The 17,414-nt window shown below is 43.7% G+C and overlaps 1 protein-coding gene across 2 annotated transcripts in view; it reads right to left on the bottom strand.

Annotated features, from left to right (window-relative positions):
• lrp12 (low density lipoprotein receptor-related protein 12) overlaps positions 1–17,414 on the bottom strand; it is a 69,604-nt gene that overhangs the window by 11,665 nt on the left and 40,525 nt on the right. For both annotated transcript variants that reach the window (XM_072570606.1, XM_072570604.1), the window contains 2 exons: positions 10,770–10,972; positions 1,393–2,494 (listed from right to left, as the gene is read on the bottom strand). In XM_072570606.1, the coding sequence (XP_072426707.1) occupies positions 1,393–2,494; positions 10,770–10,972 (1,305 nt within the window). The remainder of the gene's footprint in view (positions 1–1,392; positions 2,495–10,769; positions 10,973–17,414) is intronic.

Raw genomic sequence — 17,414 nt, 5'->3', positions numbered from 1 at the left:
CTGTATGCAGTTCTGGTCACCACATGAAAAGGAGGATGTGACTGCAATGGACAGCATGCAGAGGAGGTTCATCAGGATGTTGCCAGGGATGGAGCACTTTACCTATGAAAGAAGGCTGGATAAACTTGGATTGTTTTCTTTAGAGCATAGAATGCTGACAGTGAACCTGATTGAGGTGTATAAGTTATGAGAGGCAGACGGATTATTAGAAACAGCTGTTCCCTTAGATGAAATGTTAATAAGAAAGGGTCATAACTTTAAGGTGAAATGCAGAGATTTAGAGAGGATTTAAGGAAACATTTTCTCCACCCACCAGAGTTGGTGAGAATCTGGGATGCACTGCCTGGGAGGGTAGCTGAGGCAAGAAGCTTCATAATCTTGGGATGAGTATTTTAAATGTCATAACAGTACGGGCCAAGTGCTGGAAAGCTGGACGAGTGTAGCTTTTGTCGGTGCAGACTCGACGGGTCGAAGGATTTCTTTTGTACTGTATAATTCTAAGTGCTATGGTCACAAAATTATCCATGCCTAATAATAAAAATGTATTTCAAAATACAGTTGGTTCTGCTATAACACGAATTGGGTTTAATGCAATTGAAGAATTTAGATCGCTATTTGTAGAATGCAAACTTTCCTTATCTATATTGGCTATAACATGATTCCAGCCCCATTAGTTTAAATGGTGTAGCTGCTGCACAATTTTCTTAATATGTGAGATCGCAAAAGAATGGAACTATCGCATTATATCAGAACTGACCGTAATAAATATCTGACCAAAAATACGTCAGCTTTAGGAAAGGGAAGGCCTTGTTGGTCAGGTTGAAAATAACTAAGCTCCCTTCCATTATTTATTAGCCACAGTATTGATTCACAGGTCAACTGACATTTAATAAATGTTGACATTACAACATCAGAATTTTAACACAAGTATTACAACAAGAACAACTAATGGTTTGAACAAGAAAAATTGTGTTATTCCAGCCAGCATATTGGCATTCTTGCCAGATTTGTAATCCAATCAAAATACATACTTGCCTCTCCATCAAGCCTTCTTCTCTCTGCAGAAACATAATTTATTGGTACAGACAAGGCCCAAGAACAAGTTTAATTAACTATTCTAGTTCAGAGATTCCACAATAACTTCCTCATTTTCCCTCTCTCCACTTCTAATACAGCTATCCCAAATCTCTGCGTGATGAGACTGCCACCATCTTTTGAATATAATGGAGAGAAAAATCTTTATTCCTCCACCCACAGCAAGAACAAATGCATCTGCTAGGTCTATTCAGAATGGTAAAAGACAAAGTTGAAATAAATAACCTTGCATCTGAAATGCTAGGATTCTGCTTCCTCTACAAATCAATATATTTAATTTTTGCAGTCAGCACTTACCTGCGTTCAAACATTCTCAGAGAGTACAGTTTGCAGGTACATCCTAGTGCAATCACAAGGAGTAGCCCACAGATTAAACTTCCAATGACTGCTGCAGTTATCACCCGCGTCGGTACAATCACAGGACAGCTCTCTTCATCACTGCCATCACCACAGTCATCCTGTGCATCGCAAACCCAGCTCTCAAACACACAGCGGTTGTTCTTGCAGTGGAAGTTACCAGGCTGACAAAAGAAGCAGTTCTTCTCATCTGACCCATTCGGGCAATGGTTCTGGTAATTGCACCGGTCTGCTAGAGGATAGCACACTCCATTGCGAGAGCAGGGAAACTCATCCTTTTGGCATGAGCTACAGTTGCGCTCATCTCGTCCATTTGGGCAATGCCAATAACCATCACAGCGCTGTTGCTCAGTATAGCAACCCCAATTGCCTCCACAGGGAATCTCCCATGGAAGGCAAAACCCTGCAACTTGATAGGTGGCATTAAAACCTCTGGCTGCATTAACTTTGTCAGCATAAAAATGCACCCGCACCTGTCCAGAAGAAGAGACGACAGTGATTGGTGGTCGAGAATCAAAGGATGTCAGAACACGGAGCAGTCTGTGAGAGTTCTCCTCCAGGCCATCGTACACTTTAATATAATCCCCATAGCCAGTGCCATCCAGCTTCAAATCTGTGATACGTAAAATGACTTTGCGTCTGTCTCCAGTGTCAATCAGCCAAGTGCAATTGCTGCCAGGTGGATAAAATGCAGGATAATTAGGAGAACTGAATGTTCCATAAAAGTTTCTCAGCCACTCGCCACAACTAGGGGGTTCACAATCTATTTCATCTTCCAAATCAAGGCAGTCAATATTTCCATCACATTGCAAGGCCTCAGGTAAGCATGTATAAGCTGCTGTATACCTTGACAAACATTGGAACTGATCATATGTGCAAGGCTGAAATGGAAAGGCAGTTGGTGGAATTGGCCGTTCGCACAGCTCTTCATCAGAGTTGTCTCCACATTCATCCATTGTGTTGCATTTCCAAATTTCAGGGATACATTTTCCATTGTTACAGTGGAACTGGTCCCAGTCACAGCCTACTTCCTCAGATCTTCCTAGAAGGAAAACATACTCAAACTCACCATGGAAAAAAGTAGCATTTGTTGAAATGAATAAATTGCTTTTATTTCTTTAGAAACTAGAGAAACAGACTAAAAATTAAACTTGAAAAATGTGTTGCTGGAAAAGCGCAGCAGGTCAGGCAGCATCCAAGGAGCAGGAGAATCAACGTTTTGGGCATAAGCCCTTCTTCAGGCTGTTACGGGGTGTCCAGGTGGATGGGGTGTGTTGGAGGTGGGAGAAGGAGTCGTCAGAGGGTAGGCGAGAATCCTGGTTGAAGAAGTAGGCGCGGAGGCGAAGGCGGCGGAAGAATTGTTCGATGTCTCGCCGCGTGTTGAACTCGTTAATCTGGGAGCGTAGGGGGATGAAGGTGAGGCCTCTGAGGACTGATCTTTCACCCTCAGAGAGGAGGAGGTCTGGAGGGATGGTGAAAATACAGCAGGGCTGGGAGCTAGGACCTGGCGTAGGGAGGGGATGCATGCGGCATGGTCATTGTGTAGGTGAGTGATGTCACTGGGGGCTGAAGTAGATGTGGTGACGGCAACTTCGGGGGGGCGGAAGTGGCTGCGGCGATGGCAGAAACGGTGTTGTTCCCGGTGGCTGTGGATGCCGCGAAGGCCGCGAATCTGTCGGTGATGGTCTTCCTGGCGATCGCAGAGGCTGCATGGTCGGTGGGGGCGGAAGTGACGTCATGGTTTGCTTATGTCTGAAACGTCGATTCTCCTGCTCCTTGGATGCTGCCTGACCTGCTGCGCTTTTCCAGCAACACATTTTTCAGCTCTGATCTCCAGCATCTGCAGTCCTCACTTTCTCCTAAAAATTAAACTTGAAAATATACTTTTGTTTTACAGAATATTTCAGAATAATTTGTCAGAAAAAACAATCATCTTCAGGGCCAAGCTTTGTGCTTGACACATTACAATGAATACTGATGCTGCTATTACATGCCTCCTATTGGAATGACAAACTTTGTTTCACGGAAAAAAAAAATATGCGTGTGCACAACTCCACCTCTATATAGCTCCATATGCCAAAAAGGTGATAGTTCAGATGGGGTGGAGGAAGGATAGAGAATGAGCCATTTCTGAAAAGATTCTTCATACTTCTTTCCTAATAAAGTCTCAATACAAAATACAGAGAGGGCAGAAATGGAAACAGGAATCGGCAAAGTCATTGATTTAAGCTAGACTGTTCCTGCTTTTCCACTTCTTAAACTTTCAGAAGTCGGGCATCTTAACCTTCGTACCAGGGAACAGCACTGCTGCATGACATGTACCTTGTGCACTGAAGGCAAAATGATAGGCTGCCAGCTTTATGGTCGTTAGCAAGCAATTACTTTGATAGTAGTCTGGAACTGCACAAGAAGAGCCCACTGGAGATTTTCTGAATTCTTTCTTGATCAGATCACATCTCAGAAAAAAAAATGCATGAATACATGATGTGGTGGCTCTCCAAATGGCAGTGCCATTTCAAAATCCTGAATTGCACTTCAATTTTAGTGCACAAATATTGCAAGGCCTCAGAGCTGCAGTTACAGATTTCCTTTTACTATCAACCTGTCAGATATGTGAGCCCCTTGCTGAGATATTTGCATCATCGATAGTCACAGGTGAGGTCCTGGAAGACTAGAGTTTGGCTAACGTGATGCCACTATTTAAGAAAGGTGGTAAGGACAAGCCAGGGTGAGCCTGACATTGGAGGTGGGCAAGTTGTTGGAGGGAATCCTGAGGGACAGGATGTACACGCATTTGGAAAGGCAAGGACTAATTAGAGATAGTCAACATAGGTTAGTGCATGGGAAATCATGTCTCACAAACTTGATTGAGTTTTTTGAAGAAGTAACAAAGAGGATTGATGGCAGAGCGGTAGATGTGATCTACATGGACTTCAGTAAGACGTTCGACAAGGTTTCCCATGGGAGACTGGTTAGCAAAGTTAGATCTCATGGAATATAGGGAGAACTAACCATTTGGATACAGAACTGGCTCGAAGGTAGAAGATAGAGGGTGGTGGCAGAGGGATGTTTTTCAGACTGGAGGCCTATGACCAGTGGAGTGTCACAAGGATTGGTGCTGGGTGTACTACTCTTTGTCATTTATATAAATGACTTTGATGTGAGCATAAGAGGTTTAGTTAGTAAGTTTGCTGATGACATCAAAATTGAAGGTGTCATGGACAGCGAAGAAGGTTACCTCAGATTACAATGGGATCTTGATCAGATGGGCCACTTGGTGGTGCTGCATTTTGGGAAAGCAAATCTTAGCAGGATTTACATACTAAATGGTAAGTTCCGAGGGAGTGTTGCTGAATAAAGAGACCTTGGCGTGCAGGTTTATAGCTCCTTTAAGGTGGAGTCACAGGTAGATAGTGAAAAAAGTGTTTGATATGCTTTCCTTTATTGGTCAGAGTATTGGGTACAGGAGTTGGGAGGTCATATTGCAGCTGTACAGGACATTGGTTAGGCCACTTTTGAAATATTGCGTGCAATTCTGGTCTCCTTCCTATTGGAAGGATGTTGTGAAACTTCAACGGGTTCAGAAAAGATTTACAAGGATGTTGTCAGGGTTGGAGGATTTGAGCTATAGGGAGAGGTTGAATAGGCTGGGGCTATTTTACCTGGAGCATCAGAGGTGAGGGATGACCTTATAAAGGTTTATAAAATCATGAGGAGCATGGATAAGGTAAATAGACAAGGTCTTTTCCTGGGGTGGGGGACTCCAGAACTAGGAGGCATAGGCTTAGGGTGAGAGGGGAAAGATATAAAAGAGACCTAAAAGTCAACAATTTCATGCAGAGGATGGTACGTGTACAGATGAGTTGCCTGAGGTGGTGGTGGAGGCACGTACAATTGCAACATTAAAAGGCATCTGGATGGGGTATATGAATAGGAAGGGTTTGGAGGGATGTGGGCCGGATGAGACTAGATTGGGTTGGGATATCTGCTCAGCATGGACAAGTTGGACCGAAAGGTCTGTTTCGTGTTGCACATCTCTATGATATGTCTGGAATAGGTGGGATTTGAACCCAGCCCTCCTGAAGATATAGAATTCAACTACTACTTAAAAGGTCAGTGACAGTAATAAAATAATAGGAAGAAAACATGCAACCTGCTTCTTTGGAAACCTTAACAGTGAACAAACATTGTGCTTGGCCAATAATGAGTGCATTAAGGATTCAGCAACATGGAACTGGAAAGGTTTTAGCTGTTCATACATTCAAGTTATATTTAAAGCAATTGACATTTAAAAATTAGTTTAATTGTCCTGTTAGTTAATCAATAGCATACATATTAATAAAAGATGTAATACTGAATGAGAAGCAACAATTCTTTTTACAAAACTAACAGGCTAAGATATATTAGAGATATTTTGGATTATGTTAATTAAGTCTTTTGATAAGGATTTTAGGTAAGTGATTAAAACAAAAGTAAATGGCTTAATATAGCAACAAATTCAAAGTGGAGGATATGAAAGCATACAGCTCAAGACAGTTGGTAGGTTAGGGGGTAAAAGATACCTCATGTACCTTAAAATTTCACCTACGCATGCAGGATCTCTCTAACCAGGAATGGGACTTGCCAGCTTCTATTCACTACATTAGGCAGGGTAACAAATCCTACAGCCCCAGGAATTTAAATTCGTTGAGGTTTGGTCTAGGCTACTTGCAACCTTTGATTCATAACTTAATTCCCTTTCTTTCTTTGCCTCCAACTTTCCCTTCTCAACTGTTCTTCTACAAACAAGCCGATATTCCATGGTCTCCAGTGCATCACTCCCTTTAGGTTACTATAATTTAAGTCAGAGAACTGCAGTCAGCAGTCTTCTAAGTTCTAATAAAAAGTGATCACCTTAAAAGCACTGTTTCTCGAAGCATTATCGCTGCCTGACTGACTAATCATTTCCAATGTTCTACTTGTATTTCAGATTCCCAGGATCAGGAGTATCCTGCATTTACGTTTCTAATCTTAAACCACTACTATTTTTAATCAGAGGTCACAAATACACGTTCTGTTTTCTGCTGTGACTTGCTGGAGAGGAGCATCACTTTTATTTTGAGAGAGTCAAGAATGCCTGTGACTGACACCATCGAAGCAGCTGCTTTTTTATCTGCTGTATAAGTAGTAATGGCTTCAGATAATGGATCAATCCAGGTTGATTTCAGGATTTTCCTTTTGGGTTTGGTTTTTATTCACAGTTTGTTTCTTGAAAATGTATTCCTCTTTCTTTTATATCATAAACCACCAGGTTCAAGGAGCAAATACATCCTTCTGGCTCTCCATTAACACTTCCATCTGCTTAAACACTAACTTGAGCTCGGCAAATATGTTGTTCATTAAATCATCTTAAACTCTCACACCACTATAAATAATCAGGAGCCAAATTTCAATATTGTGCAGAATTGCTAAACCAGAAATATAAAACATTCAATTTAAGTCTGTGACAAGAGAGGAGAATCTGTTTACAAGACAATTGAGGCAGATGTAAAAAGATCCTAATGCATTAAAGAGGAGCTGCGGATTTCCCAAATCATTTCTCAGAGAGATTGCTCATGAAATTGGGAGGACATCAAACTTTCCAGCAATCAATTGACAAATAGGATATTGGTTTATAGGTAGAAGATACATACAATGGGCCAACTGGCAAAACGTAATTAGAAGTATCTTAAAAACATCTGTAGAAAGCTACCATCATTCGCTAAACCAAGAAACCTCAATTATCCGAAAGACACAGGTCAAGATTATTTCATTCAGTTAATCGAATGCTGGATTACATAGTTTAGCCAAGCATCGGGACCTTGCGATCTTGTTCGGATAATTTGAAATTTGGATAATCGAATGCCGGATAATTGAGTTTCCTCTCTATTTTTCAGTGACTTGGAAGATAAAATAGAGACTTTAGATCCAAGTTTACTGACTTCACAAAGTTAGGCCCTTTGGCCCAAGAAACATAGATCAGAATTTTTTAAAAAATCAATTTTTTTTTGTTTGCGAGATATAAAAACTAAGGTGGTTGAATTTTATTTCAAGGGGGCTGGATTTCAACAGATGTGCAAGCATACTGACTGAAAATTTGCAAGCTACTAGTGAGACTATGTCAGGAGTAATGTGAACAATTTTAGCTCCCTTATTTAAGGCATCATTTCATTGAGGCACTTCAGAAAAAGTTCACAAGGATGTTTCATGAATGGAGGAACTGTCTTATGCGCAAAGGAACACTACAGTGTGAGCGCGAAGCGGAGAGAGAGAACACGCGAGGAAGAGAGAGCAAGACAGAGAGCATGTGCGAGGGAGAGAGCGCAACAACAGAGAGAGAGGTGGAGAGAAAGCTGTCGAGAGATGGACAGAGCAGGAGGCTAACAGCAGGGCAGCTGAGTGGGTGTGGGCGAGATATGGAGTGTGAGCATGGGGCAGGCAAGAGGGAGTGCTTTGGGTACGGAGAGCAAGAGGGAGAGTGAGTGGTACAGGGAGAGAGGATGAGGGGTACAAACAGAGAGAGAGGGGGAGAACGAGCCATTGAAAGAGAAAGAGAGAGGGGGAGAGTCTGACCCGTGAGAGGGGGAGACAGAGAGAGGGAGCTAGCGAGAGTGAGGGGACCAAGAGAGCGTGAGAGGGAGCACGAGGCATTGAGACTGCGGGCGAGGGGCACAGTGAGAGAGAAAGCGAGAGATAAAGAGAGACAGAACAGTGAGAGGTACAAAGAGCGCGAGCATGAAAGCAAGGGTAAAGAGAAAGACTGTGAGATTGCACGAGGGGGAGAGCGAGAAGGGGAGCGCGATGGGGGGACGAGAGGGGGTGGAGCAGGGGGGAGGAGCGCAAGGCGGGGGAGCGCGAGGAAGGGGAGAACGAGGGGGAGCGAGAGCGCGCACGAGGGGGGCGAGAGCGCGCGTGAGGGGGAGATAGAGAGAGTGTGAGGGGGAGCGAGCGAGAGCAAGTGGCACAGAGAGAGCGAGGGGGGGAGCGCAAGGTGGGGCGTGAGAGGGGGGTGTGAGGGGTATATAGAGAGAGGTCAAGGGGGAGCGAGAGAGCTCAAGGGGGAGCTAGAGAGTGTGAGGGGGAGCGAGCGAGAGCGAGGGGTACAGAAGAGAGTGAGCTCAAGAGTGAGTGGTACAAAGATTGTGTACGAGAACAAGGGGTACAGACAGAGAGGGAGAGAGAGCAAGAGCAAGGGGTACAGAGAGTGCAAGCGAGAGACAGTGAGGAGTACAGACAGCGAGCGAGAGGTACAGAGAGCGTGTGTGAGGGGTACAGAGAGAGCGTGCGTGCGCGTGCGAGCGAGGGGTACAGAGAGAGAGGTTGCAAGGGATACAGAGGGGGACAGAGAGAGGGGAGAGCGAGGAGTACAGAGGGAGGGAGGGGTATAGAGGGGCAGAAGAGCGAGGGCAGGGGGGCAGAGAGAGATGGGGAAGAGAGGGAGGGGAGCAGAGAGAGAGAGAGAGAGAGAGAGAGAGAGAGAGAGAGAGAGAGAGATCGATCGATCTTTGATCAATCAGGCAACAAGGGTTTTGGGGAAAATGCAGGAAAGGAAGAATGTTGGAACAGTTATGAACCTACTGAATGGCCCAATGGCTTACTGCTGTTTCTACCTCTTATCGTCTTTTAAATTAATGCTTATACACTCTACACTCAAAAATGATTGATCCGAATATGTTAGAAATGGCAAAAGGTCACATCCTTGCAGCAAAGTTTAAGGATCAAGCCTCCAGGCATTACTAAAAGCTAGTAAATATGATGTTCTTTTCTTTCATATCCATCATAGACAAGGAATGGTGAAACAATAATGTGGAGTCTTTACCAATAAATTTACCTGGAGGCTGTATATGCTATATCTGATCACTGCTTGCATACTGACTGCAAATTATGTGACAGATACATCACATCCTGTTTCAACGTGGTAATGACTGGCAGTAGTAAAGGTATTTGCACATCATCCTGCAACATTGGACTGATGCAAAAAATAATTCAACTAATTTAACAGGGTGACAGTAACATAAAAAGGTGAAAGCTGATTTACAATTATAACAATCTAGTTAGATTTCCATTAAACTATTACTTTCAGTCCCAGCACTGAACCTCAAGAAATCCCCAACAGCCTCTAAGAGCAGACCTAACAGAATTATGGCAAGGCTAGAAGATTTAAAATTCTGGCGACAAATTGCCGAAAATCTTCTATACTTCAGAGGATAGCAGAATAAGATCCAATCTAATTGTATTTAAAGATTGAAGGTAAACAGAAACTTCTATTGGGGGATACTTCATAGGGAATTACCCCCCATAGTGCGGCACGGTGGCTCAGTTAGCACTGCTGCCTCACAGCACCTGGGTCCCAGGTTCAATTCTAGCCTTGGGCAATTGTGTGTGGAGTTTGCACATTCTCCCAGTGTCTGTGTGGGTCTGCTCTGGGTGCTCCGGTTTCCTCCTACAGTCCAAAGATGTGCAGGACAGGTGAATTGGCCATGCTAAATTGCCCGTAATGTTGGGTGCATTAGTCAGAGGGAAATGGGTCGAGGTGGGTTACTCTTCGGAGGGTCGGTGTGGACTTGTTGGGCCAAAGGGCCTGTTTCCACACTATAGGGAATTTAATCTAATCAAAATTCAGGGAGACTGCTAGGAAGCGTTTCTTTACACAAAGGCATTGGAAATCAGGCACTCTCATCAAAATCAAAGAATTTTATGACTGAGTTTAACAGTTTTGTTAGGCAAGGTAGCAAGGACTACAGAACCAACAAGACATAGATCAGTAATGACCGAAGTAAATGTCAAAATAGTTCTAGGTGGTGAAAGGCTTAAGTCCCAGGTGTCATGACAACTTTTGCCATCAGCCCACATCCCAATTCAAAATATCTCCCTACTTTATCTGGGACCCTGCTTTATGCCAACTGGCTGGACATTTTGCCTCTAGAACAGCAACTTGATTTCAAAAGTTATTAATTAGTGAGTGGTGATGCACTTTGAGACATGAAACAAATTACAAAAAAAAAGTTCACAAGCACCATATTCCATTAATGTGTGGGCACATTCATTGGCATGCCAATGAAATTCTATCTAATGTGGGTCAAAAACCACTGCTTATGAAGTTAAAGGAGGATAGATCTAGGAAGGCCCCAATGATGGAATGATTAAAATTAAGAATGTGAAGGACTGAAAATTAGAGGAATGCAGAGGCATAGAGAGTAATGGGGCTGAAAGAGATTGAAGAGATTAGAAGGGGCATTAGAACGAACAAACTAGCTGCATTTCGACTCAAAGAAGAAGGACACCAATCTTACACATACCTGTGACATAAGACAATCGGAAACCTTTTCCAGTATACCTGTCATCTGAATGAAACTTAATCCAGACATGGTCCTTTGAAGAAATGTAAGGTGCTGGAATGGATGATCCACACACTCTAGTTCCGTCAACACTTTTATATGCTCCTATAGTTAGCCAGTCTGAACTACACCAAGCAGAGCTCTGGATATCAAAATCCTGGAAGCTAAGGCAAAAAAAAATGCAATAATGTTTAACTTGCAAACAAAATATCTATCAAGATGAATACAATTACGAGATTGTCAGAGGTGGAGACTTTCTGATGAGTTGTTAAAAAGAAGTCCTGACATTGTGCAAAACATTCAATGTCATTATTTGAAGCATATAGAACTCTGTGTCCTGGCTAGTGTTAGTCTCTCCTTTACCAAATATGGATTATCTACTGTTCATTTACTTGCGTTATAGAATCTTGCTTTGCCAAATTGCTGACAACAACTGCTCTATAACAAGCTGTCTCACTTATTTTTAATTCATGCATGGGATTTGGAAATTGCTGACTGGCCCAGCATTCTTCTTTTAGATGGTGGCAGGCTGTCTGTTAGATTAGATTACTTACAGTGTGGAAACAAGCCCTTCGGCCCAACAAGTCCACACCGACCCGCCAAAGCGCAACCCACCCAGACCCATTCCCCTACATTTACCCCTTCAGCTAACACTACGGGCAATTTAGCATAGCCAATTCACCTAACCTAACCTGGACGGTGGGAGGAAACCGGAGCATCCGGAGGAAACCCACACACACAGGGAGAATGTGCAAACTCCACACAGTCAATCAGCTGAGGCGGGAATTGAACCTGGGGCTCTGGCGCTGTGAGGCAGCAGAGCTAACCATTGTGCCACCGTGCCAACCACTGCAGACCATTTGGATTAGGTAGACACTGTTGTTAGGAAGGGCATTCCAGGAATTTGACCAACTGACATTGAAGGAACAGTGACATACTTCCAAGTTTGAATTTTGAGTGGCTTGGGGAGATGCTTGTAGATTGCGATGCTGCTATCAATCTGCTGCCCTTGTCCTGCTACAGAGGAATCTCGATTATCCGTATACCTATCATCCGAAAAACGGATTATCTGAAGGAGATCCGGAGGTCCTCACAGAAACATTACATCAAAGACCTGTTTCCAACAATGATCGCGTCTTTTGTTAACAGTGATTAAACAGGCATAGTCTCCAAATGACTGACCTCCCGGCCTCTGTCGCTGCCCACACTTTCCCTGGAATTCTTCAGAGGGGTGTACCCTAACCCCACCCCCCTGCTTCCCCAGATGATCTCTTGAACATTGTACTGTATAGGGTAAAGGTGGAACCTGTCAAAAAGTTGCAGTTAAAAGGTGTATGTGTGTGTGTGTGTGCGCGCGCGCTCTGTTTGGAGACTTAACCCACAAAGGCAGTAGTAGCAGCAGCTGTTATTGATGTACAGTCCAGCTGCTCCGGAGAGGGGGCAGGGGCGCGGTGTTGGACAGGGTTAGGGGAGGGGGTGGGGGTTGGACAAGGTTGGGGGGTCTGGACAGGGTTGGGTGTCAGTATTGGACAGTGCTGGGGGGTGGGGGGGGGGGCAGGGTAGGACAGAGTTCTGGGAGCAGGGGGTGTTGGAAGGGGTTTGGGGGATCGGGAGGGGGCGGTACTGGATGGGAGTGTGGGGGAAGGGGCTCATGCTATGTGCTGCTGCAGTCTCCTGAATGGGGAGCAGACTTTAAAAACGCCAAGCCCCAGATGAAATCAATTAAACGAATAATCGATTATCCAAATGAAATAGTACCCGCCCATCTCGTTCGGATAATCAAGGTTCCCCTGTAACTGATAATCAGCAATTTGGGACATGCTGTCAAAAGCAGCCTTGGTGAATGACTGCAGTCCATCTTAGGTACAGTACACACCGCTGTTACCCTCGTGATGGAGGGAGTGAATGGTTTTAAATGTTTTGCTTCTAAAGAAATTAATTTGTTAGAACACTCTTTAGACTTTCCTGACGATACAAAGCCCAACATAAATGCAGGATTTCCTTATCATTTGCTTTATTTGCTTCATTTGCTTTAAAATCGTTCTGATCTACAGATTTGTTTGCATAGCGAGTCAATCCCCAGTGAAGAAGACCTATGGGTGCTTTGAAATTTTGTTGTATTTTACAAAACTCACCATCAAAATATTGTTGCTGTATCCTGTCTTGCACTGTTATAGATATCAGGAATTCAAGAGTTTTTTTTAAACTATGTAAGCTAGCTTGCTGAGCTTGAAGGTTTGGTTTTAGATGTTTCAGCACCATACTAGGTAACATCATCAGTGAGAGTCTCCAGTGAAGCGCTGGTGGTATGTCCCACCTCTCTATTTATAGGTGTTGGGTTCTTAAGGTGGGAAATGTTATTTCTGGCTTTTTAAGGGAAGGTAGATAGGATCTAAATCGATGTGTTTATTGGTGGAGCTCTGATTAGAATGCCAAGCCTCTAAAGAATTCCCGTGCATGTCTTGGTTTCGCCTGTCCTAGGATGTGTGCGTTTTCCCAGTCAAAGTGGTGACCTTCTGTGTCTGTATGCATAGAAACTAGTGATAGTGAGTCGTGTGTTTTAGTGTTGGTATTGGCCAGTTGGTGTTCATTTATCCTGGTGGTAAGTTTCCTGCTAGTTTGTCCGATATATTGTTATAGTTCTTGCATGGTAACATGGTTAGTTTTACTGGTAGTATCTAATGGATCCTTTAGGTTCATTTGTCGCTGTTAAATGTGTTGGTAGATTTGTGGACTACCATGATGCCAAGGGGTCCGAGTAGTCTGGAAGTCATTTCTGATATGTCTTTGATATAAGGTAATGTGGCTAAGGTTTTTGGTTGTGTTGTGTCTGCTTGCTTGGGCCCGTTTCGGAGGGATCGGCGGATTGTGTTTATTGGGCACTCGTTTTTCTTGAAAACGTTGTATAGATATTTTTCTTCTGCTTTTTCTAGTACTTGGGTGCTGCAGTGCGATGTAGCTCATTGAAATAATGTCTTGATGCAGCTCCATTTGTGGGTGATGGGATGATTGCTTCTGAAATTAATTATTTGATCTGCGTTTGTTGTTTTTCTGTAGACGCTGGTTTAACGCTCTCTGTTAACTGTATGTTCAACTGTCACGTTTAGGAATGGGTGTATGTTGTCATTCTCCTCCTCTTTTGTGAATTTTATGCCTGTCCGAATAGTGTTGATGGTGTTGTATGCTTACTCTAATTGGCTCTGTTTTGTGATGACAAAAGTGTCACCTATATAGTGGACCTAAAGTTTGGATTGGATAGGTGGGAGGACAGCTTGTTCAAGTCTCTGCATTACTGATTCCGGTCTCATAGATATTGGTGATCCCACAGGTGTTCAATTGACTTGTTTGGAAGTTTTGTTATTGAATATGACATGTGAGGTACAGGTCAACTAGCTTGGAGGATGTTGTGTTTGCTGATGAAGTTGGTGCTGTCAGTGTTTGTGGTCCTGGTTTTCCTAGTAGTGATACCAGTGTTTCTTTGGCTAGGTTGAGGTTAATTGATGTGGAGACCATTATTTCATCGTCTTCTATCTTGTTGTGTACAATAGTGTTCAGGAATTCTTGGGTGTAGTGAATGGAGTGGTGTGAATCTTTATATAAGCGTTTTAGTTTTTGGTGGAGTTCTTTGGCTAGTCTATATGTTGGTGTACCACGTAGGAAGACTATGGGTCAAAGGGGACACCAGGTTTGTGTATTTTTAGTAATCCATAAAAGTGTGGTGTGTTGGATCAATCTGGTTTCGTGTTTTGGAAGTCTGTCCTGTTTAATTCTCCTGATCTTTTAAGTTCTGTTAGAAAGGATGAGATTCTGTTTAGTAGTTGTGGGGTCGGGTCTATTGCCACCTGCTGGTAAGTTGCATGTATCTGCAAACAGAGCATTTGCCTTTTTAAGACAGTCAGAATTTTAAAAAAATAAGTCATGTGCCTGGAGGTAGAATGTTTTTGCCGTTTTTAAGTCTTTCTAAGGCTTTATTTTCTTAAGCATTAAGTGTGTTTCTTTCCTTCTCTTGGCCTGATATAGGTGCAACAGTTCGTCTTATGGTCTGCTGTATTTATTCTGAAAGACTTAATTTTTAATGTGGGTTCAAGTGCTACGAGGAAGTCCTATTTATTTGTGCCTTTTTAATTGACTGCCATGCCTCTAAGAATTCTCATGCATGTCTTTGTTTCGCCTGTTCTAGGATGTGTGCTGGATTTTTAAAAAAACTTTCAGACCGTCAACTTACCGATACAGAAAAAACAGTCCTAGTCAGAGGGTTAAACTACAATTACAAAGACAATTACAAAGATTCACGACACTCTATTCACTCCATTCATGAATTACTGAACACCAAAGACACAAAAGATAGAAGAGGATGAAATAGTAGCCTCCTTTAACATTACAGCCCTTTTCACATTATTTAACACTGACCTGGCCAAAGAAACACTGACATCACTACTAGAAAAACAAGGACTACAAACACAAGACAGCACCAACTTCATCAGCAAACACAATATCCTCTAAAGTAGTGAATCTGTGCCTAACCACCTACTTTACATTCAATAACAAACTTCCAAACAAGTCAAAAGAACACCTGTCAGATCACCAATATCAGGTCTCACAGCGGAAGCAGTAATGCAGAGATTTGAACAACCTGCCTCCCATCTATCCAACCCAAACTTTGGGTCCGCTAAGTAGATGACACCTTTGTCATCACAACACGGAACAAATTAGAGGAAACATACAATACCATCAACACTATCCTGACAGGCATAAATTTCACAAAAGAGGAGGAGAATGACAACAGACTCCCATTCCTAGACATGACAGTTGAATGTACAGTTAATGGAGAGCTTCAAAACAGTATCTGCAGAAAAACAACACACATGGACCAATCATCCCAACACCCACAAATGCAGCTGCATCAAGACATTATTTCAACAAGCTCAATGACACTGCAGCACCCAATTCCTCAGAAACAAACCCAAACAAGCAGACAGAACGCAACCAAAAACCACAGTCATTCCTGCGTGAGCCTGTGCCCCACAACCTGAGCCACCTCCGGAATTTTAATTTTGTTCCCTTCCAGGGAGTAAAAAGAAGGGCCCTATATAGACTGCTGCTGCACACCGTCCACCTCTTCTCCCTCATCCAACGTCCGGACACGCCTTGGTGTGCCCATTTGCCACCGGGCGGTGGGGATCCCCAGTGGAGGGCTCTCTACGCGGGAGTCCTCCCCCTTTCTCTCGGGGATCTGGGGTGGAGGGTGCTGTACGCAGCGATCCCCTGCAACCACAGATTGCAGTGGTTCACGGACTCCCAGCCCAACTGCTTGTTCTGTGGCGCTGTGGACCACATGTATATTGGGTGTGGGTGTTTGCACTCCCTTTTTGATTTTCTCAAAAACCTCCTCCTCTGCTTTTGGTTGCACTTCAGTCCCACGCTCCTGATCTTCGGGCACCCGGTACGGAGGAGGGAGGGCAGGTCCGAGGACCTCCTCGTGGGTCTGCTCCTGGGCCTGGCCAAACTGGCCATCAACAGGTCCAGGCAGCGGGCCGTGGAGGGGGTCGTTAGGGCCGACTGCCTGCCCCTCTTCCGCGGTTACGTTAGGGCCCGGGTGTCCTTGGAGAAGGAGCACGCGGTGTCCACCAACATCCTGGAGTTGTTCAGGGAGAGGTGGGCGCCGCAGTGAGTGGAGTTTATTTCCCCCTCCAACTCTATTTTGATTTAGTCCCTACCCTCCCCTTCACTGTTTTGATCACACAGCATTGCCCTTTGATGTGAAGGGCAGTGCTTGTCACTGGCCACTCGGGTGTTTTCCTATCTTCCTGGTGGTGGAAATTGAATAAAGATTCGTGCACTTTGTGTCTTTCACTGTGTCTCACACCTGCACACACACACCATGGGTGCTAGGGGAAAAATAAGCACTACTGCAGTTAGGCGGTAGTGTGGGGGTTAATAAAAAAAATTTAACTGGGGGAAGCATTGCCCTTTGATGTGAAGAGCAGTGCTTGTCACTGGTCACTCGGGTGTTTTCCCCAAAGAGAAAAAGAAAAAAAAACAGAGTCATGCTACCTTACACCAAAGACATACCAGAAATTACTTCCACACTACTCAGACCCCTTGGCATCGTGGTAGCCTACAAACCTACCAACACACTTAAAAGCAACTAATGAACCTAAAGGATCCATTAGATACCACCAGCAAAATTAACATTATTTACAAGATACCATGCAAGAACTATAACAAACACGACATCAGACAAACTAGCAAGAAACTTGTCACCAGGATACATGACGTGACCTCCTATCACTAGTTTCCATACATACAAAGAAGGGCACCACTTTGACTAGGACAACACACACATCCTAGGCAAAACCAAGACACACACATGAATTCTTAGATGCATGGCATTCTAACCAGAACTCCATCAATAAACACATAGGATTGAAACCCTACCTATCTTCCTTGAAAAAAAGTGGAAATGACATCACCCACCTTAAGAAACCAAGACCTATAAAGGGAGAGCTGGGACATACTACCAACGCTTCACCAGAGACTTTCACTGATATTGTTACCTAGTATGAAGATGAAACATCTGAAAACAAACCTTAAAGCTCAGCAAGC

The sequence above is a fragment of the Chiloscyllium punctatum genome, chromosome 5, assembly GCF_047496795.1.
Source record: "Chiloscyllium punctatum isolate Juve2018m chromosome 5, sChiPun1.3, whole genome shotgun sequence".
Lineage (NCBI taxonomy): Eukaryota > Metazoa > Chordata > Chondrichthyes > Orectolobiformes > Hemiscylliidae > Chiloscyllium > Chiloscyllium punctatum.
Note: the sequence above shows the minus strand (reverse complement) of the source record. Positions and strands in the feature narration are given on the sequence as shown.